At 53.7% G+C, this 25989-nt stretch overlaps 1 protein-coding gene across 4 annotated transcripts in view; it reads left to right on the forward strand.

Moving 5' to 3' along the window:
* Gng7 (G protein subunit gamma 7) overlaps nucleotides 1-17234 on the forward strand; it is a 61229-nt gene extending 43995 nt beyond the window's left edge. The window contains exons 3-5 of one of the 4 annotated variants that reach the window (XM_050123572.1): nucleotides 9973-10051; nucleotides 11335-11451; nucleotides 14360-17234. In XM_050123572.1, coding sequence (XP_049979529.1) covers nucleotides 11368-11451; nucleotides 14360-14485 — 210 coding nt within the window. In that variant the 5' untranslated portion in view covers nucleotides 9973-10051; nucleotides 11335-11367 and the 3' untranslated portion in view covers nucleotides 14486-17234. Of the gene's footprint in view, nucleotides 1-6215; nucleotides 6320-7889; nucleotides 7992-9972; nucleotides 10052-11334; nucleotides 11452-14359 lie in introns of those variants that run through there. The other 3 variants (XM_050123571.1, XM_050123574.1, XM_050123570.1) reach the window with 3 other exon arrangements.
* Nucleotides 17235-25989: the final 8755 nt, after the last annotated feature.

Raw genomic sequence — 25989 nt, forward strand, 5'->3', positions numbered from 1 at the left:
ACCCCCAAACTGGAGACAGAGGTAGGGTTCTGAGTCTTGTCTGTGACTGGTAATATTTCCACCAAAACTTTCTTTAAAAAACAGCATTGGAGACTGTGGTGGCACACGCCTTTAACCCCAGCACTTGGGAGGCAGAGGCAGGCGGATCTCTGTGAGTTCAAAGCCTGCCTGGTCTACAGAGTGAGTTCCAGGACAGCCAGGGCTCATAGGATAACTGTCTCATTCAGTCATTTGTATGTTTTTTTTAAATATTTATTTATTTATTATGTACACAATGTTCTGTCTGTGTGTATGCCTGCAGGCCAGAAGAGGGCACCAGACCTCATTACAGATGATTGTGAGCCACCATGTAGTTGCTGGGAATTGAACTCAGGACCTTTGGAAGAGCAGGCAATGCTCTTAACCGCTGAGCCATCTCTCCAGCCCCCCATTTGGTTTTTTTGTTTGTTTGTTTTTTCCAGCCCCCCATTTGTATGTTTTTAATAAATGGTGCCATGTCTTTTAGGCTGTCTAACTTACTTGTATACGGTTATATCGGTCTCCCCCCCATCCCCAGACAGGATTTCTCTGTGTACCCCTGGTTGTCCTGGAACTTGCTCTATAGATCAGGCTGGCCTTGAGCTCCCAGAGATCCGCCTGCCTCTGCCTCCCAAACTGCTGGGATTAAAGGTGTGCGCCACCACTGCCCAGCCATACCAATCTTTTTCGAAAAATTATTTCATGTATATTTTTTCTGCGCATCTGTCTGTGCACCAAGTGTGTGCAGTGCCCTCAGAGGCCATAAAGGGGCATCAGGTCGCCGGAACTGGAGTCACAGAGGGTTGTGAACCCCATGTGGGTTCAGGGAACCAGTGCATTAACTGCTGAGCGTCTCTCCAGCCCTGTCCATTCTAAAGAACGTTTGCTGTGTATGTGTGTGTGTGTTGGGGAGGTGTGCATGGGCGGGCTCAGCTGTACCAGTGAAGTCCATGTTTTCTGAGGCGGGGCCACTGAGTCAGGAACTCAGACCAGGGAACTCCAGGGACCCTCCTGTCTCTGAGCCCCAGCTCCAGCCACAGGCGTGCCCCACTGTGCTTGTGTGGCACTGGGTTTTGAACCCACGGCTGCTCACCCGCACAGCAAGCATTTTACCCGCTGAGCTCCTTGCGCCTTTGTCTCTCTGTTTATTGTAGTATTAAGTTCTGAACCCAGGGTCTCACTTGTGCTGGACAAGGCCTCGCTGGGTCACAGCTTGTGAGTCTGTGAGGGGCCCGGGAGGGACTTCCATGTGCAGAGCGGGAGCAGCCACTGGAGTTCCAGCTTATAGAATGTGCTGGGCATGGGGAACCCTGTAAACATCCACACAGAGAACAAGCAAGCCTGGGAATGCATGTCACCTCCCGCAGCAGGGGCTGCAAACTGAACTGGGACTGCCCTGAATCACAGAGTCCTCCTCAAGGGGACACACAGGGGCTGGAGGCAGAGAGACTCGGAGACTCTGTGCTGATGGCTCTGATGAGAGCAGAAGGGGCCACAAGCCCTCTAGACAGTGCACCAGGCAGGAACCACTGTCACCCGGGGAAGCTGTGCCAGGCTCTTGTCCCCAGCACCATAACTACAGTGCAGTTGTGTAAGAGTGATAGCCAAGAGAACTGAGGGAGGCTTCAGAGGGATGTGTAGGAGTCCGTCAAGCCCCCAGGACAGCCCTGTCGTTTCTCCAAGCCGACCTCCCTCCCTTCCGCTCAGGAACTATAGGCTCATGAGACAAGTGCCTCACTGTGCCCTGGCACGGGTCCAGGGTGACAGCATTTCCTCAGTGCCGGGAAGCACAGAGTGGTTAACAGGAGCCACTGGGCTCTGTGTCCTGGCCCAGCCCCCATTCCCAAGCTTACAAACACTCACATGATCAGGGCCACCCTCCACACACACACACACACACACACACACACACAGCCCGAGGGGATCAAAGGCCGCCCCCCGCCACTCCCCCAGGGCCAGATGGGTACACAGTGGTTCTTTCTCTCCTGCTCCTGTCTCTGAGGTGGCAGACCCATCCGTGGCTGGGTCACCTTTGGTCATCACCAGTCATTCTGGGGCTCTGTGCTGGCAGAGGGGACCTGCCTGGCCAATCTGCTTCTGCCTCTTGTGGACATTTTACTCATGCCTATTCTTTCTAAAAATAGCCACACAGGGACCCATTTAGTGTGCAAACAAAGCGATCACGGCTGCAGCGGGTCACAAGATGCTGTTTTTCATCTGGGTCACTGGTTTCCTTTGGAAATACGTCCCCCGAGTATCCTCACATGGCCAACCCGCCCTGCTTCCATGTGACCAAGTGACCCCGAGACGCTGCAGATTCGCCCCCCCCAGGGACGGCTCACCAGGGAGCCCCAACACATGCTTTCCCGTGGGTGACATTCAGGTGCCTGCCCTGTCCATGGTCTGTGCTGTGTCTTAGTCCTCTCTCATGTCTGGTGTGATGCGAGAGCTTCTGGGGATGGGGGAGGTGGTGAGGGTTCCATCCCTGCACAGAGGAGCTGTCCGCCAGGGCTCTGTCTCCGTAGGCTACTCTACGGGACCTGCTCCAGGAGGTCCCTGACTGTCAGCCACAGGTCCCCAGAGTTCCCCAAGGGCCATTGTCACCCCCTGTGGGAGCCCCTAGGTCTGGACCCACTGAAGGAGTCTGGGCCAGGAGAAGCCACTTCCCTCCTGCCTGAAGGAGCCGCGCTGACAGCTGCACCAACTAAATTAGAAAAACATTCTTGCTTCACGTGGGTGAGGAGGGGAGACATTACAGCTGCCGCAGAAAGCAGTTTGGCAGTTTCTGGAAAAGAAAAGAAACAAAACAAGCAAGTCTATCACATGACCCAGAACCTTGAAATCATCTCTAGGTGCCCCAATCCTGGGCTCTTTGTGCAAGAGGCAGGCAGTCATTGCCAACGTCCTGCTGTATATAGTTGGTGTGCAATTGTATCAAGACGCTTGTGTATACAGTGATGTGTAGTTGAGGCTGAGGCCTATGTATACAGAGGTGTGCAGTCGTTTCTGAGGTCTGTGTATACAGTGGTGTGCAGTCGAGGCTCAGGCCTGTGTATACAGTGGTGTGCAGTCATTTCTGAGGCCTATGTATACAGTGGTGTGCAGTCGTTTCTGAAGCCTGTGTATATAGTGGTGTGTAGTCGTAGCTCAGGCCTGTGTATACAGTGGTGTGCAGTCGTGGCTCAGGCCTGTGTATACAGTGGTGTGCAGTCATTTCTGAGGCCTATGTATACAGTGGTGTGCAGTCGATTCTGAAGCCTGTGTATATAGTGGTGTGTAGTCGTAGCTCAGGCCTGTGTATACAGTGGTGTGCAGTCGTGGCTCAGGCCTGTGTATACAGTGGTGTGCAGTCATTTCTGAGGCCTATGTATACAGTGGTGTGCAGTCGAGGCTGAGGCCTGTGTATACAGTGGTATGCAGTCGAGACTGAGGCCTGTGTATACAGTGGTGTGCAGTCGAGGCTGAGGCCTGTGTATACAGTGGTGCCCCATGGGACGCGCGGGTGCAGGGACTGGAGCCCGGCTCTCTGCTGGTTTGTTTGGCTCCTGATCCGGGCTCTGAACCTCACGTGCTGGGAGTGGACAGAGGTCTGCGCTGCCTCCTGGCCACAGGCTCACTGTTTTGTTGTGTTTTATGTCTGTTTTCCACTTATTTCCTAACTTTTTTTTTTTGGCAGGCAGGACGAGAAAACGGGGAGGGAAAGTTAGCCATATTCCTGGATGTGGACAGGAGACAGAAGCGAGACAGGAGCAAGAGCCTGCTACCTGCTATAGGAGGCTGGGAAGGAGCGGAATTCCAGGCCAGACTGGGCAGTTCAGGGAAGGCTTGATCAAAGCAGAAAGTAAAAGGAAGACGGGGCGTGGTCAGGGTGAGGCCCCGCCCAGAATCCCCAGGGAGAGTCTGATAGCGCGGCCCCTTCTTAGAATCCGCTCAGCTGGTTGTTCCCAGGTCCCCCCAGTCTAATCCAAATTTTTTCTTTTTTAAAAGATTTATTTATTTATGTGTACAGTGGTCTGCCTGCATATGTGCCTGGCTGTGTGCCTGGATGCCCAAAGAGGGCGCCAGATCTCATAGAATGTTGTGAGCCCCCATGTGGTTGCTGGGAATTGAACTCAGGACCTCTGGAAGGGCAGCCAGTGCTCTTAACCTCTGAGCCATCTTTTCCATCTCTAATTTTTCTTTCTAAATTAGATAGAATCCAGCTTTTTTTTTTTTTAAATAATCAGAGTCTCATGTAGCCCAGGCTGGCCTCTAAATTGGTCACCAGGCTTGACTTCTGTGCTGCAGGGTGCAATTGGGTCCCAGCTCCATTCTTCTCAGCCTCACAGGTGGGTGGGGGTAGCACTGGGCACCTGGATGCCCCTGGGACCACACCAGCCCGGGGCTGTGATCTTAAAGAATCCCTTTCTGGAAGGTGACCGGCACAGACTCAGAGCCAGAGCCAGTTCCCTTCTGCGGCGAGGGAGGCCGCCTTTTTCGGCTTCTTCCCCCACCTGGCAGCCCCCCCCCTGCATTCCCCACATTGCCGTCTCCTGACTCAGGAGTCTGAGCGGCCGGGGCTTTCTCAGCAGGAGAAGACGGGAGGGCGCCCGTGCTTTCCCGGCCCAGGGCAGTGGCCGAGTCCCAACTATGAGAGCTATGCCTGGCATCCACAGGTTCCCCGGCATTTTTGGGTCTGAATGTCATTGTTTCCTAAGGTAGATGGCGGGGTGAGGGGTGGGGGGAGGTAGAGAAGAAACTGACCGTGGCCTCTGAGGTCTGAAGTGGAGCCGTACTGGCTTGGACAGGCGGTCCAGCAGTTAGCGCAGTAGAGTCTTAGCCTCCAGGTCTTAGTCCCAGGTCAGGAGGTTCAGGAGGCAGAGTCAGAGGCGGTCGGGTTGCGGTGAATTTCAGCCAGCCAGGACCACATAGGATATTACTCAGGTTCACTCAGCTTCTTGATTTAATTCTCATTTCGTTTTTCTTGATTTTTTAAGCTTTATTTTATGTTTATTTTTGGTTGTTTTTCTTTTGAGTCTTGGTCTCACTGATGACCCCAGGCTGGCCTCAGCGTTGGAGCAACAGATAGGCAGAGTTGCTTGTGGCTGGGGCTGACTGTCATACTGAAGCCCTGGGGTCAGTGTCAGCAGGGCCATTTTCATCTCTAGCTGACTTGAAGCGTGCCTGGGTTACCTGAGACCTGGAAAGAGAGGGAAGAAGACTGAGATGCCTCCGTGGAGAAGGAGCTTGCTGCCACGCCTGGCGACCAGAGTCCAGTCAGGACCCACATGAGCAGAGAGAACAGACTAGGGAGTCTGAGCTAGGTCCTTTGAGCTCACACACGTGCACACAGAAAAATAAATACACATGAAGACATCTAAGATTTATTTCTTGTGTATACAGTGTTCTGCCTATGTACACCTGCCCTCCAGAGGAGGGCGCCAGATCTCATTACAGATGGTTGTGAGCCACCATGTGGGTGCTGAGAATCGAACTCAGGTCCTCTGGAAGAGCAGCCAGTGCTCTTAACCACTGAGCCATCTCACCAACCCTGACTTTTATATTTTAATTTGTTTAAAAGTCAAGCATAGTGGACACATCTGTCCCCTCAGCCTCAGGAGGGATGTCACCATGGGCTCAAGGCTGGCCCAGGCTCCAGACTGAGGCAGTCTCTACAAATGCACACAGGCAAACCGGCCTCGCAAGCCAACAGTGCATGCAAAGGAATCCAAGCTGCTTGGGAAGCCGAGGCCAGAAGATTACTTCAGCACAGAAATTTTCACCACTCTAGAATGTTCCCTCAGTATATTTATTATTATTATTATTATTATTATTATTATTATTATTATTATTATTATTAATTTGATCCAGGGTCTCATGTAGCCCAGGTTTGCCTCAAACTCCTTATGTAGACAAGGATGACCTTGAATTTCTGATCCTTCTGCTCCTGTCTGTTCCCCAGTCCCATGCTGGAGATTGACCAGGGCTTTGTGCACGCCGGGTGGCTGGGTGAGCTCTTCCACCAGCTGAGCTCTGAGCACTGTGCTGGCTGAGCCCCCATTCTCATACCCTGGCTGGAAGCCTTTTATCATATTACCTCCCCCCCAGCGAATCCCAGCACTTGTTTCCACTCTCTGTCCCCAAACAGTGACCTCATTATCTGACTATGGTTGTGCAAGGTGACAGTCTCCAGGTATTTCCCTCCAAAGTCCAGATGCCTCAGAAAGAGGTCACAGGTGTGGGGCTCCTGTCTTAGAGGTGCAGGAGGACAAACAGGGACCTGTCGCCCCATCTCAGAACAACTCTTCTCTGGGTAGAGAAGGTGAGACTCGAATCCAGGGCATGGGGAAGAGGGGGAACCTCCGTCTTCCCAGAGCTGCGGCAGGGCCGGGTCCCTGGCGGTGACCTCATCAGGCTTTGGGACTCTACCTCAGAGATATGCTTCTGGGCTTCTGGGGAAGAAGATTGTTTTGATCCATCTGCAGTCAGTAGGTTCACAGAAAGAACATGTAGCCCAGGTTGGCCCTGAATGCTAATCCTTCTGCCTCCACCTCCCCACAGGTATAGGCATTGCTGTGGCTTCAGTTATATAGGTGAGCTCATTTGACAACTGAGTTCTGAGCACTCTCTAGCACTCCCCTCCCCCAGCTACAGGCCCCTGTCCACCGGGCTGCACCTGGGCCCTGAATTTTCCAGGTACCCCTGGAGGGCGTGTGGAGGTGCCGCCTGCGTCCCCATGGCCTCTGGACAGGAGGGGAGGAGACCTAGGCTGTAATGGTTTCTCAACAGAGTGCAGCATACCAGCCTTGCCACATTTGCAGGTTGCCCTGGTCCTGGCCGCCTCTGCCCATGCCGTGTGTGTGTGTGTGTGTGTGTGTGTGTGTGTGTGTGTGTGTTTGACTCTTGACCTGGATCTGATGCAGTGGCCACAGCTGCTCAGCGTCCCTGGTCCCCTCCCCCTCCACAGATCTCCTGGCTCCCCTTGGTGTTCAGAGAGGAACGAGGTCCTCATATTCTTTCTCTTACTATTTATGTCTGTGGGGACCAAGTCTCATGTAGCACAGGCTAGCCTTAAACTGTCTATTTAGCTGAGGGTAGTCTTGAACTCTTGACCCTTTTGCTAGGTGTGCTCCACTATGGCCAGTCTCTGTGGTGCTCTGATGGGACCCAGGGCCTCCTGTGTGCTGGACGAGCACCCCTACCCACTGAGCCACAGCACTGTGCTGACAGGGTCGGTCCCCTTGGTGCTGATGAAACTAAACTTGGGTATCAGCAGCATTGATCCCGGAGTTCTGGGAGCTATGGTGTCGCCAGAGTTCGCTTGTTTTCATTTTACCTACAGACCTGCTGGGGTCACAGGGTTCTCCTGATAAGGGAAACCTCGCTCCAGGGGACAAATGCGGTGTCACCAGGGCGCAGGGCCCTGGAGCCAGGTCAGGGCGCTCTGCACCAGCAGGACCCATGCCCCGGCTGCCCTGTTGACCCTCCCCAAGCACACCGAGACCCTGACGCCCTCTGCCACTTGCCTGGGCCACCCGTGAGCCTGTCACCAGTGGGGAATGCAGCTCAGGGCGTGGTCAGGTTCCATGGTTTTGCTCTGTCCAGGCCGTGTGCTCTCTGAGAATGCCTGTGAGTCTGTAACTGAAAGCAAAATACCGCAGCAAGCACATGCTGTTGTCCTAACTGCAAAGCTGAGGCAGGGGCATTGGGGCATCCCTGGCTACACGACCGGGTTGGGGGCAGTGACAGCCCGGAGAGGCCTGTTCCCAAAACAAGCACACAAAACAGGCGCTGGAGATGATGTGCGCGTGCGCGCATGCGTGCACAGCAACCTGCGTGGGGAGCTTAGGCAGCTTCAGGAAATCTGCCCTTGCCGTCTGCCCTGTGGGTCCGAGGGCTTGGCGCCAGCACCCTTACCCGGGAGTCCTCTCTACCCCGTGCCTTCTGTCTTTGGTGGAGTATTACTCACCCGTGAGAAAGAACGAAGGGCCCAAGTAGGTGAATCGTGCTGATGTCACGCGGGAGAAAGGCCAGGCCATTTACACTGTGAGACTCCCGTCCTAGGACTTTCGACCCCAGCTACCATACACAGTGAGGAAGTCGGTGACAGGAACGGCCTGTGTCCTGGTGGTGGTTACATGGCATATGCACTTTTAAAGCTTCTGTCTATTTGTCTATTGGGGTTCACTGTGAACCCCAAAGGGTTTCAGTGTGTGTGTAGGACCCTTAACAGAAGCCGTGTCATTAAATGAAATCCTTAAGAAGGCTCACTGTTGCAAGGTGGGGGCGCACGCCTTTAATCCATGCACTCAAGAGGAGGGGGCAGGCAGATTTCTGAGGTCCTGGTCTGCAGAGTGAGCTCCGGGACAGCCAGGGCTACACAGAGAAACCCTGTCTAGGGAGGGTTTTGCTGTCATGGCTGCTCCTATTTCCTTAATGTTTTTATTGACTTTAGGCAGTGGTTGTTTGGATGGCCAGGGTTTTAGGTAGCCAAGGCTGACCTTGTACTCACCACGTAGTCAAGGATAACCTTAAATCCCTGCTCCTTTGCCTCCACCTCCTAAGTGCTGGGGTGGAGACATGTGCCTGCCTGCATGCCTACCTTCTGGCCTTTCTGTGCAACCAGCTCTCGTCAGCATCCTTGGCTTCCTCAGGGTCCCTGTGGTCACAAGCGCCACCTCCACCACGCGCATTTACACACTTGTTTGTTTGTTTTCGAGACAGGGTTTCTCTGTGTAGCCCTGGCTGTCCTGGATCTTGCTCTGTAGACTAGGCTGGCCTCGAACTCACAGAGATCTGCCTGCCTCTGCCACCTGAGTGTGCCACTGTTGACCAGACTATGTATGTATGATGTGGGTATGTATATCTGTATGTATGTATGCATGCATGTATGTATCTATGATGTATGTGTGTATGTATGTATGTATGTATGTATGTATGTATGGGTTTTGAGGCACTGTCTCGCTGTGCACCTGTGACTGTCCTAGAACTAGCCATGTAGACCAGGTTGGCCTCTGGATCTAGTGTTGGGGTGAAAGGTAGGCATTTCGACACCTGGGCCTCCTTTCTTTGATCTTTGAGTTTCTGTGTGTCTGTCAGTGCGGGCTGAGGGACTCATGTCTCCCCCTCTGCCTCCCATGGCCCCATCTTGCCCAGCTGTCTGTTATTCTTGTGCCTTTGGAATCTCAGTTGAACAGGGGGTCTGGGGTCTGGGGTTGGATGGGTTTTGTGAGGCCAGGGACGTGACAGCCACACAGAACCATCCCGGGAGCCCAGGCATCTGGCCAATGTCTCTGTGCACCCTAGACCTCAGAAGAGGGTCCCCAAGAGACCCCAACTTCTGGGACCTCTTCTCCTCCTCCCCTCCAAGCACCATGTAGGCCACCTCCAAGGGCCTCAGCAGGGTCGGTGACCAGGGACACAGGGTCTCTTGTAGTCCATGGACCCAAAAAGGGAGTAACTTGGCACCTTGGGCTCCAGCTAACACCAGGGACATATGTGGCTGTCATGGGGGGAGCTCTTGACTGGGAGCCAGCAGAGGCCAAGTGTCGTGAACAGTTTCCACGAGCCTCTGTCTTCTCCGAGCCTGGTTGCCATGCCCTAGCACACCAAAGGTGTAATTATATCTCACCCACAAGGAGAGCTAAAACCTAACCCTGCCTTCCCGGCCTTTGAGTCCAGTTCTGGCAGCTCTCCCAGGGCTGTTCTGAAAGGCCATCACCCCAAGTGATGTCCCGAGTTCTCGAGGGCCACCAGGAGCCCGGTGCTGCAGTCACCGAGACCACAGCCAGGAGCTCTGCAGGCTCCTGTCCACCCCCGGGGCTGCCACGTGCCGGGCCTTCTGGCCAGCTGCCTGTAAGGAACGAGCCCAGCTGACTCAGCAGCCTGCTTGTTTGGCTGTTGTTGACTGCTTGTGGGGGGGGGCATGACTGGGCCGTGAGTCAGGGACTGACTGGTGACACATGCTTCTGCCAGGACAACAGGGGACAGTCTGCAGAGGTGCAGCAGGCAGCTGTGTACCAGGAGAAGCATGGAGCACAAAACGTGTCCAGATGTGGGTAAACGCAGTCATGTACATACCGAGATACACAGAGGTGTGTGTGTGTGTGTGTGTGTGCGCGCGCGCGCGCGCTGCGAGCGAGCAGTATCAGCCAAGAATCCCCCAGAGCGGGGGCTGGGGGCGGGGCTCCTGAGTGGAGCCCTGACTGAGCATGCACAAAGCCAAGCAAGCACACAAGCCCATGCCTTCTGTGTGCTGGCCTCCAGAGATCCCCATGCACACAGAACACACACCTGAAGACAGACACTGATCTCCACACACACCCTCACTCAGACACATTCTTACATGTATGTGCACATGTGTGTGCTGTGCTGGACCGTCCCCAGCTTCTACTCCCCAGCTTTTCAAGAAAACACACAGCTAGGCCTGCCCTTCTCTGAGCAATCTCAAGTTGGAGTCCACGTGGTTTCCGGGTCCTGCCTTGAGAGTCCCAAGGAGCGATTTCTCTGCAGCCACAGGAGTGGTGCTGGATATCTGCCCACACCCCAGGCAGGGCCAGAGATGATGATGATGATGATGATGATGATGATGATGATGATGAATTGAAATCAGATTAAAAACATTGTTAAACTGGATGTGGTAGCCTGTCAACCCAGACCGTAAGAAACTGAGGCAGGAAATGGCCAAGAGTTCAGGCCAGCATATATGGAGACTCTATCTCAGAACAAAACAAACAAAAATCACTGCCTGTTCATGTCTAGCTGTAACAAAAAAACCATAAATCAATTCCATTGAGCATTGCCTAATGTGACATTTGATAAAACTATCAGCAAGGTCTGACAACAGGGCTCAGCTGGGAAAGGTGATTGCAGCCAAGACTGACAACCTGCCAGAGAAACCACACACTGTCTCCTACCTCAGTGTGGATACTCTAACACATGCAAAAGAACTCACACATACAAACAGGTGCGCATACACAGATTATTTTTAAACAATAGAATGTTAGGGGCCTTAACCAGGCAGTGGTAGCACACACCTTTAATCCCAGGACTCGGGAGGCAGAGGCCAGCTTGTGACAGTCTTCAGCTGAATTACCATCAGCCCCAGCTTGGGCCATGCTGGTCACATCTCAGGACCCATTCAAGTGAATGAACGACTCTGTGAGAGGCTGGAGTCACCAGACCCGGATTCTATCCCCCACCATGTGGGCCAGTGACTGCTGGCCTCTACCACACCCCTGGCAGGGACGGACTGTCCTCTGAGGGGTCGGCGGGGTCGCGGGGTCAAGGCCCACAGGTCTGATCAGCAGGTTCACACCCACCCCTCATTGCTTTCAGCTCTCTGGACGGTGGGGTCCAGGCTGATGGCTGATGATGTCAGGGACTAACAACGTTGCCCAGGCCCGGAAGCTGGTGGAGCAGCTGCGCATTGAAGCCGGGATCGAGCGCATCAAGGTGAGCGGGCCAGGCCGGGGCGGAGGGAGACCCGGAGAGGCTCCTCCGTGTGGGTTCTGGCTGTGTGACCTTGGGACACTCACAGGGCTCTCTGAAGCGCTCAGCCGAAGGAGACAGCCGTTGCGTGTGGCTGAGAAACGCCAGGTGCTCCATTGGCTGTGGCTCGGCTTCCGGCTGGCGCTTTTTCTTACCCGTAGCCCTCTTCTCCCCAGTGCTTTCTCTTTGGTGACCATGATGAGAGCGGGAGCCACAGACAACTGATTCATGGTTTTCATTTCTTGCTTTTTGTTTTGCTTTGTTTTAGTTTTGATTTTTCGAGACAGGGTTTCTCTGTGTAGCTCTCGTTGTTTGGGAACTCGTTCTGAGATCCGCCTGCCTCTGCCTCCCGAGTTCTGGGATTAAAGGTGTGGGATTAAAGGAGCCACCACCGCCTGGTCTTTTTTTTTTTTTTTTTTTTAAGATTTATTTATTATGTATACAGTGTTCTGGGCACCAGATCTCCTCATTACAGATGGTTGTGAGCCACCATGTGGTTACTGGGAATTTCTCTCAGGACCTCCGGAAGAGCAGTCAGTGCTCTTAACCTCTGAGCCATCTCTCCAAGCCCCAGATTTTCATCTTTATTTTTTTTCGAGACAGGGTTTCCCTGTAGCTTTGGAGCCTGTACTGGAACTACCTCTTGTAGACCAGGCTGGTCTCGAACTCACAGAGATCCGCCTGCCTCTGCCTCACAAGTGCTGGGATTAAAGGCATGTGCCACCACTGCCCAGCTCAGATTTTCATTTCTTGCAATAAGACTTTAAAAGGGCTGGGGCGTAGTCAGGGTGGAGCCCCGCCTAGAATCCCCAGTGAGGGGCTGGGGCGTGGTCTGAGGACTTCAGGCTTTTCTAGCAAGAGGTCGCCCAGCACCACCAAACCTTAGTGTTTGACTAATCAACATGGTCCCATACAGATTCGTTCAGATCTTCATTCACTGGGCCCCAGGGGCTTTCAGTTGGGGATGATCTGAGCACGTTCCTGGAGATATGTGGTCACAAATGGGCTTGATCTCACGTGACCCCAGCTCTCCGGCCAGGCTGGGCCGAGGACACCTCAGAGGAGGCCCGTGGGCCCCAGCTGAAGGTCTCTGGCAGACCTGGGCAGTCAAAGCATTCCTTGGGGTGGGGCACAGAACAAGGTCCTTGTTGAAGCAGTTTTGTGTCTAAGCTGGTGCCAACCCCCAGCCCGAGTGGAGGGCGCTCTGTGATTCATCAGGGCCTTTTTGAAGTCAGGAGGAGCCCCCCCCCCCCACAGCCAGTCCAGTCTGCGGGTGGCATAGGGTGTTATTAGCCTGGTCACCCTCGCAGGCACTCTGGGTTTCTGCACCTCTTGCGAAGTCACCATCAGAACCATAGAGGCTTGGGAGGACTCTGGAAGGGGACCTGAGTGCCCTGCTCCCAAACCAGCTATTTCGAGGTCTCTCAGGCTATTCTTGGGGTCACAGAGGATGAATTTCCAAGTAGGAGTCTGCGTCCGAATGTTCAAGGGCAGCAGCCCACAGGCTCTGAGAGGCGATTATCCCTGTCCCCAGGGCCCGGCAGCTTGGCCCAGCCAGGTTCCCAGTGTCTCCAACACACCCAGGTAACTGGGGTTTCAACTAAGCGGCCTGGAAGATGGCTGTGGTAGTGAACGCCTGCCACTCCAGACTCAGAGGAGCTCCAGGCCAACCCGGGCAACAAAGTGAGACCCCATCTCTGTAACAAAAGACCTGTGGGTGACTTAGCATAGGGTGTTTAGCTGAGTTGTCAGGGTGCAGCAGACAACAGACAACGGTGGTGCACGACTGTGGTCATCCTCAGCTACAGGCTCGGCCAGAGAGCAAGGGGCGTGGCCAGAGCGCAGGGGGCGTGGCCAGCCAGTGACAGCAGCCAACTTTCTGAGGAGGATGTCAAAGGTGAGCTGATGCCTGGGCTGCAGCTGAGGGATCAGTGAGACCCCAGAAAGCTGTGACAGAGGGACCCCAGGGGCCAGCTGGGGTGTGAGGCATCAGACTGACCTGGTCAGATGACAGGTAAGGCTTTTCCTAGGCACCTATCTTGAGTGGGGTGGGAGGGGATCTAATGAGGAAGGAATCCAGGCACTGCTTGCTTAAATGCTAGCAATTTGTGCTGAAGAGTGTTCAAAGTCCCATTCCTCTCTTCGCTTCTTTTGCCTGTGGGGGATGGAACCCAGAGGTTCACAGGAACTGGAACATTGGACCTCTAAGCCACGCCCCCCAGCCCCTCACGTGGTGGGGGCGGATTCTAGGCGGAGCTCCACCCTGACCACGCCCCTACCCCCTCACTGGGGATTCTGGGCGTGACTCCACCCTGACCACGCCCCGGCCCCTCACTGGGCGGGTTCTAGGCAGGAGCTCCACCCTGACCATTCCCTCAGTCCCTTTCAGTAGTATCTTTTTATTTTATTTTATTTTTGGTTTTTTTCAAGATAGGGTTTCTCTGTGTAGCTTTGGAATCTGTCCTGGAACTCTCTGTAGACCAGGTTGGCCTCGAACTCACAGAGAACCACCTGCCTCTGCCTCCCAGATGTTAGGGTTAAACAGGTGTGCGCCACCACTGCCCAGCCTGTGAGTGGTATCTTGTGTGTGCACAGTGTTTCTTACACATCCCCGTTGTCTACTTTCAGGACCATAAGCCTACTCAAAGCCTGTTTCAGGAGGCATCGTTTTCCCCATCTCCATCCCCTAGCGACCATGTAGCCATTTCCTGTCTCTGGATCATGGAGTCCACACTACGTGGTCTTCTGAGTCTGATTCTATCACCAAGCACAATGTCCTCAAGTCCTCCGTGATGCAGCCCGCGTCAGTCAGTGCGGTGGCTGCGGAGGGTGGCTCTCCTGTCTGACCTCCCTTTTCTCCTGTGCCACACAGGTCTCTAAAGCCTCGTCAGAACTGATGAATTACTGCGAGCAGCACGCCAGGAGCGACCCCTTGCTGGTCGGCGTGCCAGCCTCTGAGAACCCGTTCAAAGACAAAAAACCCTGCATAATTCTCTAGCACTCTCTCTCTCTCTCTCTCTCTCTTGCGCTCTCTCTCTTGCTCTCTCTCTCTCTCTCTCTCTCTCTCTCTCTCTCTCTCTCTCTCTCTCTCTCTCTCTGCCCTTCCTGCCCTCCCACGTATTGTCCAGTTTTTACTGTGAGAAAAATATCTGAGTTTCTCACACTTTGATTTCTGAAGAAACGGAAACTAACTGAAGCAGATCCTCCCGAATAAGGTGGACTTTGCGACCCCACCGTGGGCCTCTGTGCGCCCAGATGTTACTGCCCCCACCCCCTCGTGTCAAGCACCGCTGGGAACCTGAGTGATGGGACTGTGTTATAAAACTCCCCTTAGCTGCTTAGCTAGCGCTGGGGATATGGCTCAGCGGGTGAGATGCATGTCTTACCGACACCAGGACCTGAGTTCTGATCCCACACACAAAGCCCAAGTGCAGGGGGGCATGCCTGCGCCCCAGCCCTGGGGGACAGAAGGAAGGATCCCTAGGGCACTGAACTCCAGTGAGGGACCCTGCCTCAGAACCAGAGGAATATAGCCAGCATCCACAAGGCACCCTGTGCTGCCCCGTGTCCCTCCTGAATGTGGTCCTGTCATATCCGCGGTGATGTCCTTTCTCTGGGGACCCAGCCCCTTTCAGAAACAGACTTCCAGGCCCCCCCACAGAGCGAGCCATTGCTGGTATGACTGAGTGGGTAATTTGTTTTCTCCTAAGCCTGAGACCCATGTGGTCACTGGCAGCTCCTTTACCAAGGCCCTGTGAGGGCAGAAACACAAGGTTAATTCTTTTGAAGTGATTGAGAAAGAGTCACAGAGATGGGGTCCGTCCTGCATCCCACATGGGGGCGATGACTGTGACTCCGGATCCCCTTCCCCCTCCTTGGATCAAATCACTTTCCAACTGGCTGGAATAGGAGACCCTCAGTGTGAGGACTGCGGACCAGCTCTGCATTCTACCCTCACTGAAAGATCCTAGGCTCCACCATGACCACGCCCCCAGCCCCTCACTGGGGGATTCTGGGCGGGGCTCTACCCTGACCACGCCCCCAGCCCCCTCACTGGGGGATTTTAGGCAAGATCTCCACTTTCTATGTTGTGAGAATAGTCTGTCGTCCAGGCTGGCCCGGAACTGGAGCTCTTCCTGCCTCTGCCTCCAGAGTACATGTATGACTGGCCTCTGGTTCCTGACCTGGCCTGTATAGGTAGCAGTGACAGCGGCAGGTTGCAGGAGGAAAAGGCTTGGCTGTGCCAACCCTCCCTTGCAGGCATGGTCAGCATCAGGATGACCATGGATTCAGGAGTGTCCCGCGGTCTCAGGCCCTCGCAGGAAAACCAGTGCAGGCGCAGACAGCAGAAATGAAGGCAGTCCAGTTCTGTCCTGTGGCCCCGGTGAAAATCAGCTTCTAAGAACCTGAACCAGGCTGGTCCCTGGACAGTTGCCCGTGGGGAAAGTAGATGAGTCTAGCTCAACCCACCTCACCTTCCAGCCCCTCCGGGCACAACCTACCTCCTAGGTAAGGTGGCACAGCCCCCAACTCATTCTGATGGGGCAAGGGAAAGACATCTGTGGTGAGACTAAGGGGAGACGTTGCGGGTGCTAAAAGGGGACCCCGTCCCCCCTCCCTGGGCTGGCTCCCAGAGGACACAGACTGAAGGTCAGCCCCCTCCTGTGCATCGACTCCTCATTACTGGTCAAGGAAGATAGGAGCTTTGGGACTCCCTAAACCTGTGTTGGGATCAGAAAAGCCACTGTGTCTCCCCAAAACTATAGCCACCTTGCATTAGGGTGTGAACCAGAGCCCCGGGGTGTATTACCCAGCCTCGCTGGCAAGGAGAGAGAAAAGCGGGAACACTCAGCTTGTGTGCCAGAACCTCACTTGGGCTTCCTTCCCCAGCTTGCTGAAGCCAGGCATGGGCACGCTGCAGAGGCAGAGGCAGGAGAAACCACTCATTCTTTGCTACATAATGGACTCGAGGCTAGCCTGGGCTACATGAAACCATGTCTCAAAGAGAGGAAATTCAGCTCACTCGTCCATTATCCCCCCCATCCCAGCCTCCTTCAGGCGAGGCTGCTAGCAGCAGATGCCACGGCCAGTCCATGTGTGGTCACAGCGAGTTTTCCTTCCTCCACTCTGGGAAGAAAAGCTCAAATTATCATCTATGCCCGAATAAACCTCCCACTGCAGGCCAAGGGCAAAGTGACCTCTCGCTTCCTGGGGAAAGATGGACCTTGGGCCCCACAATAGTCTCCATGTCCCATCTTAACCACCAGAGCCCTGCCTCAGCTTGCAGAAGCCTGGACACAAGGGAGCCATCAGGAGCTGGGCTATGGTGGCGCAGGCCTTTACCCTAGCACTCAGGAGGCAGAGGCAGGGGAATCTCTGTGAGTTCGAGGCCAGCCTGGTCTACAGACATGGTCTAGCAAAAGGCAACGACACAAACCGTGAGATCTGCTGTAGCTTGAGCGACCGTGGAGGGACGTCCACGCCAAGCAGAAGCTGCCAAACCGTCCCTTGTCCTGAGCAGAAGCCATACGCACCCTCTCTGAGTGTCTGGGACACAATGGCCAGACAGGACATCACACAGCATTTCCCGTTTCCTGCGCCCCACTCCAGACCCGGCTCCCACCCCAATTTCCACCTGCATTGTGACATTGGTTGGTTTTCATTTCTGATTTTACGAAACTCTGTTGTGCCACACATGCGGGCCACGGCAGTGTGATTACTGCGGAATAAAAGCCCTGTCTTCTCTACCCTGACTCTGGACTCTGTTTCTCTCCCCGGCCAGGATAGCCACTCTGGACTCTGTTTCTCTCCCCGGCCAGGATAGCCAGGTGATGGGAGGGACGGCGGCCAACTATCCACATCCCCTTCCTTCAGGGATGAGCTTCAGCCCTGGCAGATCACAGATCTGAACATGGAAGTGTTTCATTGTTAGACAAGGGCCTTATGTAGCCCAGGCTGGCCCCGAGCTTATTTTAGAGCAAAGGCTAGCCTTGAGCTCTGAGCCTGGATGACAGGTGTGGTTGCCCTGCCTGCTTCATGCAGCTCTGCAGGTGGAAGCCAGGGCTTGCTTTTTTGCTTATGCTGGGTGAGTGCCCTACCCACTGAGCTTCTCCCAGCCTTTCGGTTTTATTCTGAGACTGGCACACTGTATACCTGCTTAGAGTCGCCCAGTAAAGGGCTCAGAACATGGCTCACATCATACGTGCAAAGGCCTTGGGTTACATCCCAGCACCGTAAAAACAAACAAACAAACAAATAAATAAATGCCCTTTTATTCCTAAGCAGTTGTGGGGTCAGAGGTTCACCAAGGGCATCGCTTACCTACACTTCAGGCCTGCAGTGCAGTTCCAGGGGATACCACCATCTACTCCATCACAGCATCTAGAGCGCCTGTGTCCCTTCATCCCTTGGCTTGCAGGATCATCCTCCTGCAGAGGCAGCAGGGCACGGTCTCCAGTCTTTTACCCACCTGCCTCCCTCCAAGGACTTGATGGATGGATGACACAGTATGATCCCCTGCTCAGGGTCCTCAGCTTAATCCATTTGCAAAGTTTCTCTGCTCTGGTAGAAGACATGTTGCAGGCCTAGAGGTGCAAATGAGGAGGTCTTTGGGGCTGGCTCCCAGGGAAGCCTAGCACAAGGCAGACAGTTATTTGCTGTTGCTCACATTCAGCCTTGTGACCCGAGGTTCACGGGTGAACTCGGGACAGCGAGGTGGGAAGGGAGAGCAGGCTGGAAGAGTTTGTGTTGTTCACTCTCTCAACCACTTAATGTGGCCTGTGGTTGCCTCTGAGGGGCCGTGACCTTGTGAACTCACCTGGACGGCGTTCTCAGGGTCCAGCCAAAGAGGAGGGAGGATCGATTTTCTGGCTCCCACTCTGCTTTGTGTAAGCAATGAGGCTCCCCTGTGCAGGATCTCACACTGTGACATCAGCCACGATCCCCCCGCCCTCGCCCCCAGTCAGCCATCCCAGGCTGGTGAAGTGGACAGAAATTGCAGGAAGTTTGGTGGGGGGAGGCAACCTCATGCCAGAAAGACTCAGGACAAAGAGAACAGGGCTCATTTCCAGAAGGGTCTGATGCATATGAGACAAAGACAGTCACACCACTGAGCCAAGTGAGCGAGCTGGTGAGTCACAAGCCACACACCCACGGATGCATACTCTCTCCAAAACAACCTCTCAGAGACTCTAAGGGTTCTAAATGGCTTTGTTTGGGTTTTCCCATGCCAGAGGGGGACCACAGCCACATGAAGGAATGAGACACAGAAGCAGCACTTGGGAGACTGAGGCAGGAGGATCTGGAGTTCCAGACTAGCCTGGGTTACAGAATGGGACCCTGGTGCTGGAGAGATGGCTTAGTGATCAGAACATTGACTGCTTTTGCAGAGGACCCAGGTTCAGTTTCCAGCACAACACAGTGGCTCACAACCACTTGCAACTCCAGTCCCAGTGCATCTGACGCCCTCTTCTGGCCACCCTGGGCACCGCATGCACCTGGTATGCAGACAGACATATATACAGAAAACACCCATCCACATGAAATGAATAAAATTAAGCTGGGCGGTGGTAGCGCATGCCTTTAATCCCAGAACTCTGGAGGCAGAGGCCTGTGGATCTCTGTTGAGTTCGAGACTAGGCTGGTCTACAGAGTGAGTTCCAGGACAGCCAGGGCTATACAGAGAAACCCTGTCTTGTCTCAAAAAATAAATAAATAAACAAGCAAACAAACAAATAAAATTTAAAAAGGAAGAATGGAACCCTGTCTAGATGGATGGATAGATAATAAAGAGATAGATGTTGGATAGACCATAGGCAGGTAGGTATATAGCAGATGATGGATAGATAGATATGGATAATAGAAAAACAGAATGATAGATGGCAGATGGATCAATAGGGAGGTAAAGCCTTCCCCCATTCAGCCCGACTAGGTGACTTTAGAGCTGTACTGTGGGTGGCACTGGGATGCTGTAGCCCCCACGTCTGGAGAAAGTTCTGCCTTGCCTCAACTCCCACTGATTCCTCAGTTCACAGCTCTGCTCACCCAGGAGAAATAAAATCATACATGGCTTCAACTCCTGGCAAAACAAAGTCTTGGGAGGAAAGTCAGGCATTTTCCCATGACCTCAGAATTCAGGAATTAGTGTGCTGGAGACTTCCAGGCCAGCCTGAGTTTCACAGTTAGACCCCTGTGTCAAGAACAAACAATTCAACAAATGAACGAATATGGGAAGATATGGTCAGGGCAGGAGGGATGGCCGAGACCATCACAGCTCTTGATATTCTCGCCGAAGATCTGGGTTTGGTTCTCAGCACCCACTTGAGGGCTCACAACTGCCTATGATGCCAGCTCCAAGGGACCCGATGCCCCCTTCTGGCCTCTGTGCATACTACACTCACATATACATACACGCAGACACACAAGTACTACACATAACTAAAAGCAAGATTAATCTTACTTCTTTTTCTTTTTTTTAAAGAAAGAAAAGAATGTTCTGAGCTGCTCTGGTCCTGAGACAAAAGTGGGAAGCATCTCAGGCATTCAGCCACAGTTGAATAGAGAAAGAGCACATGCCCATACCATAGGGTGCCACTCAGCCACGGAAAGGGACATGGCGCTGGTACAGGGTGACTCAGGGAAACTCTGTGCTGAGTGAAACAAACTTGACACAGAGGGAAACCATGGGAGTCTACAGAAAGCAGATGAGCCTTGGGTGAGGGCTGTGGTCACCAGGCAACAGCCCCAAAGATGTCCACATCTGAATGGAAGAGCCTGGAGCTCAATGGCCTTGTGTAGAACCAAAGAACCTTGTTCGAAGGTCCTGAGCATTCTAAAATCTCCAGGACCGGGCTGAGAGAAGAGTATTTGTTGCTCTTGCAGAGGACCCAGAAGCCACCTGGAACTCCAGCTCCAGGGGGATCCAACGCCCTCTTCCAGCCTCTGTGAGCACAGAAGGCTCATGGTGCACAGACAGACAAGCAACACACACACATTAAAGACACAGAGAGGGAGAGAGTCAAGTGTGTATCACCGAGACAGGACACACACGGACCAAAGACAGCTTCCATCCAGAACAGCTTTGCAAACCAATGATGCTTTAAAATCTTCAAAATTATTTTATTTTCCTGAAAGCATTTTATATCTATCTATCTATCTATCTATCTATCTATCTATCTATCTATCTATCTATCTATCATCTATCTATCATCTATCATCTATCAATCTATCTGTCATCTATCTATCTATCATCTATCTATCTATCTATCATCTATCTATCTATCATCTGTCTATCAATCTATCTATCAATCTATCTATTTTTATTTTGAGACAGAACCTTTCTGTCTAACCCTGGCTATCCTGGGACTTACTGTAGCTCAGGCTGGCCTCAATCCTCCTGCCTCCGCAGTACAAGGATGATGGTCCATGCAGAGCTACATACATCTCACATGGTCCAGCGAGTCCCTTGGAATTCCTCACAGGGGCATAGGCTACTCAGGCAGCTGGCCCACAAGGCAGTCCCACCCCCGTGTCATGGCCAATGCATGGACAGTTGGGTCACCAGAGTCCCAACCTCAAGGTGCAGAGAGGGTGTCCAGTGCCATAGATGAAGACCTCGCAAGAACTCAGGGGGGTAAGGGCTTGCATGCAAGCATACAGACCTGAGCCTGAATCCCCAACACCCAAGTTAAAGGCCAGACATAGTGATACACAATGTACCTCCGCGAGAGCTAGGGGATGGAGAAGAGGAACCCTGGGCTCACTGATCAGCAGTCTAGCAGTCAGTGAGCTCTGGAGAGGTGGAGAGACTGAGGAATACAGCTGCTTTCAGCCTCTGGCCTCCACACAGAACACAGTGGCAAAGGGAGCTAGGAGCCCTGCAGTCCCACCCCCTGCCTCTGAATATCTACTCGGGGAGGGCATGATGGCCTCCACAATTGGGTTGGAATAAGACACACACACCCTCAGAATAGGTAAAAGCTTTCCCCAAATCTGACAATATCCATTCCTCATCAAGTTGTCTCTTGGAAGGTCAGAAGGCTGGAGGTGGAGGCTCCTGAGCCGGTTTTTCCAGTTCTCCAGTTCCTCTCTGAGAGGAGGGTGGGCTCTTACAGGGAGCTTTAAGAAAATTGCACTCCACACTCCTGTGTGTCTTGAAAAACACTCACAAAACCCAGGCTCAGGATGGTGAGATGAGACCACCCCTATACCCAAGCAAGACTACTTTGGCGAGTTATCACCCATGCCTGTATGGGCTGTCAGGTTGCCTGATCCCCAAATGCTCCCATAAGTAGCCCCAATATGTTGATTTGGTCTTTACACAAATAAACAAATAAATAATGGAATGAGCCGGGCGGCGGTGGCGCAGCCTTTAACCCCAGCACTGGGGGCAGAGGCAGGAGGATCTCTAGGAGATTGAGGTCAGCTTGGTCTACAAGAGTGAGTTTTAGGACAGACTTCAAAACTACAGAGAAACCCTGTCTGGAAAAACAAACAAACAAACAAAACAAACAGACAAACAGAACCCTGCAGTGATGGACTGGAACCCAGACCAATTAAACCCTTCCTCTGTCTGCTGCCTTTTCTCGGGGTCATTTATCACGTGGCAGCAAGGGAATTAATACACTGGCCAAGGATACAGGCTGATGACTAAGGTCCAAAGAGATGAGAAAAAAACCCTTCCTGTTGAAGGGCAGGCTCATGTGGGGGGGGCGGGTGTCCTCGGGCGGGTTCCGTTCTCTGCAGGACACACGGGGCCCTCACCTCGGAGCCAGTGGGGTGTGCTGTGGAAAGAGTGACAGAACGCTGCTCTGGCTGACGGCCTGAGAATGCACCCACTCACTTTCGCCGGAATTTATCATTCTGGGAAGAACTCCAACTTCTAGGTGGCAAAAAAAACTCTCCCCTCTTCATGTCAGGCTATACCAGGCCAGCAGCGTATATGAGGTGTGAGCCGGGCCTGCCAACAGGTGTTTAGGGTTGGAACCCGTTTCTTTTTACCTCACCGACTGAGCCACCCTGACCTTTCTTCACGCCCAAAGAAAATCTCACCCATTAGGGGTACAGCCTTTAAGGGTTTGTTTGGTTTTGTTGTTGTTGTTGTTGCTTGTTTTGGTTTTTGGTTTTTTGTACCTCAAGGGATGGATGGTCTTGTGCATGCAATGTGGGGGAACTCTACCCCAGACCACGCCCACAGCCCCTCACTAGAGATTCTAGGTGGGGCTCCACCCTGACCATGTCCCCAGCCCCCTCACTGGGGGATTCTAGGCGGGGCTCCACTGACCACGCTCCAACCCCTCACTGAGGATTCTAGGCAAGGCTCCACCATGACCACGCCCCCAGCCCCTCACTGGGGATTCTAGGCGGGGCTCCACCCCGACCACGCCCCCAGCCTGTTACTGGGGCTCTTCTCTTGGCAGGTGCCCTCTGTGGTCACAGACACTGGATTATTATTCCCTGGAGCTTGAGTGAGTGCTTGGAATAAAAACTGTGTCCTCTCTTGCAGTGACCAGTGCGGTTCACTGTGTTGAACACGGTGACCCCCCCCCATCATCTTTCACCTCCCTCCTCCCTGCTGGCTCACTGTCCTCACAATGGTCCTGAGGTGGAGGCAGGAGGACAAGGAATCTGAGGTCATCCTCAGATTCAGAGTGAGCTTGAGGCCAGCCTGTTTGAGGTGGACCAGAGCTGACTTCCGCATCTGGCTTCCTCTACACTTCCGGTAGTTTTCTCTGAAGATGCGCGGTCTGGGGCCCTGCCAGGGCTGCGCAAGGTGCTGGTTTCCTTTCTCCGAAGCCCCTGCCCTGGTGGGGATGGCAGCCGGGCCTTGGCGACACAAACTCCCTTCCGATCCTGCTTCCGGGAGCCAGGCTCTTTGCAACTGAGGAGCAACTTCAGGGGTCTGGGTACACTCACGACCTGGGGGCTGCTCAGGAGACAGGCTAGGGACATTCTCAGAAGGCAGGGCAGATTAACCAAGGAGCCTCCTGGGATTACAGGCATGTGCTGCTGCACCCGGCTTTTTATGTGGGTGCTGGGGTCCGAACTCACAAAGCAGTGGCTTTAACGGACTCAGCCATATTCCTGCCCTCCCCAGATTCTGTTATTTTCATGGGATCATGGTGGTGCCCTTGTCATCCAAGCACCCTGGAGGTAGAAGCAGGAGGCTAGCCACAAGTTCCAGGGTACACACGCTCTCTTCTCCCCCCCCCCCGGGCTACACGCGCTCTGCCCCCCCACCCCACCCCACTACAGAGCAAGACTGTCTCGAAATAAAGCGAACCGGCAGTTCTGCGCATGAACACCGAGGACGGGTCCACCACTTATGGCAGAGTGAGCTGGTGGCCACGGACTTCTGCTAAACAAGACCGCATGGCTACAGAATGACCAGGACAGCCTGTCATATGGTGTAGGTCACCACCAAGGGCCATCCAGGAGCATGTGCTGGCCTGTGTGTCACCAGTCATGAGACCCTAGGAGCCAATTCCAGGGCCTCAGCTTCCTGCTCTGTGATATGGGCTTGCTCCCATCAGCCTCACAGGTTAGTGAGGCTGGGGAACCCCCAATGATCCCCTCATAGGAGCTTCAGGTCTAGGTACTTGGGCACCAGAACTCAGCTGCACTTCCTAACTGCATCCTGCCTAAGCCTCTGGCTCAGTCCTCCTTGTGAATCCCATCCTAAGAGAGTCACTGACAAAATGAGGTCATATCCTGAAAAGAGGCCCAGAGAGGTGAAGAATCTATCAAGGTACAGCGTTTAAAGTAGGGTGTGTGAAGATAAAATTATACCCCCTGCCCCATCCCCCAGCTTCCTCTATGCCTCAGTTTACCCTCACCATGCAGCCCACCTATAGGGACAAGGTATCCCCAAGCCAAAGGAGATGCTGGGCATTCTTAACAACCCCAGAATTAGGTGAAAGGTTAGAGCCAGGGGAGCCCCGCCCTAAATCTGTCCTGGAGGCAGATTTTAGGTGTGGGGTGTCACAGATTCCTGGAGGCTGGAAGGCCTTGCTCACTGGGATCCTGGGCCCGACCCCCCCCCCAACAGCATGATGTCCCTTCCCTGAGGCTGGCAGCGGGGCAGTGGGGCTGTGAGACCAACCTCTGGTCAGCTGGCTAGGCGAGGAGGAGGAGGAGTCCTCGCCCAGGCTGGGTGGAGGAATCCCCAAAGAAGCTAAAAATAGCCCTGGGAAGTACTACGTGTCTCCAAATAGAAAGAACCAGCCTGGCCCAGCAGAAGGCCAGGGCAGGCTGGAGAGAGGTGCCTAGGGGAACCTTCCACCAAGGCTCTCCCCCACCCTCTCCCTCCTCCAGTCCTCCCCAGAACTGGCTGTCCCCAAGCCTGCACAGAGTTTAGGCACCTCAGAAAATGAAGAAAACCTCCCTTCCCCCAGGTCCTGGCTGGCCTCAAGACTGCTGACCTGGGAACTGGGAGGGCCCAAGCCGCCTGGTCTAAAAGTAGCTCTCACCTCCTCCCAGGCTATATTTAAAGTCAGCAGGAGCCAGTGGGCACACCCACCCGATCAGGCCAGCCAGGCATTCTGGCTCGGCCTCAGGCCACAGCAGAGGCCAGCAATCAAGAGCAGTCAACACAGGGTTACAGGTTTGACACTGGTTGTGGTGTGTGGAGCCGTGTCCCCCAAAGACCCTCTCCAAGCCAACTTGTGCAGAATGCAGGATGGGAGGGAGGGGCCGACTTGCAGAGAGCATTAGTGTGGTCCTTTGTAGCCCAGGCTGACCTCAAACTCACTGGGTAGCCAGCCGAGGATGGCCTTGAACTCCTAACCCTCCTCACTCTCCCAAGTGCTGGATGGCAAGCTTGTGCCACTTCCCCGGGTTATGTGGGGTGCTTGGACAGAACCCCGGGCCCTGTACACTGAACTTCAGCCTTAGCCCTGGCTTTTTGTTTCCTTTTGTTTTGTGTTTTTGAGACAGGGTCCCCTATGTAGCTCCAGGTTGTTTCAAGCTCACAGCAATTCTCCTGTCTCAGCCTCCTGAGCTGTTTGCGTGATAGTCATGCATCACTATGCCAGCAGGTTTATGCTTGCTGAGGGTGGAACCCAGATTTCTTCAACCAGGAAGGCGCTATACTCACGGAGCCCGGCCCAGTCCCACCTGCTTTGGAATAAAGATACTTCCAGCCGGAAATAAGTCTGGATCAGGTGCCGAGACCCCAGTCTGCAACTCTGTTGCACAGAGATGAGCTGCTAAGGCAGGCAGGACAAGCCTTGTTTTTCCCATATGTAAAATAAGGATCACATAGCATAAGGCCACAACTAGACCCATCTTACGTACTCGAATGCACAAATGCACACAAAAAACACAAAGGCAAACCCAGGGATACTTTTTATTTCTTTTCCATGAGCTCGGCCTGCGCAGAATCAAACGTAGGGCTGATGTCATCCGAGCCCGGGTCCAGCGTCGCCCACGCAAGCCGGCGCCACCTCCACTGGCCTTCTCGGCCAGGGAATCCCCGCCCGGGTGGAAACCCGTGACGCCCGCGCA

Source organism: Alexandromys fortis, unplaced genomic scaffold (assembly GCF_014885135.2).
Source record: "Alexandromys fortis isolate MF-2015 unplaced genomic scaffold, M_Fortis_MF-2015_v1.1 scaffold_221, whole genome shotgun sequence".
NCBI classification, from domain to species: Eukaryota; Metazoa; Chordata; class Mammalia; order Rodentia; family Cricetidae; genus Alexandromys; species Alexandromys fortis.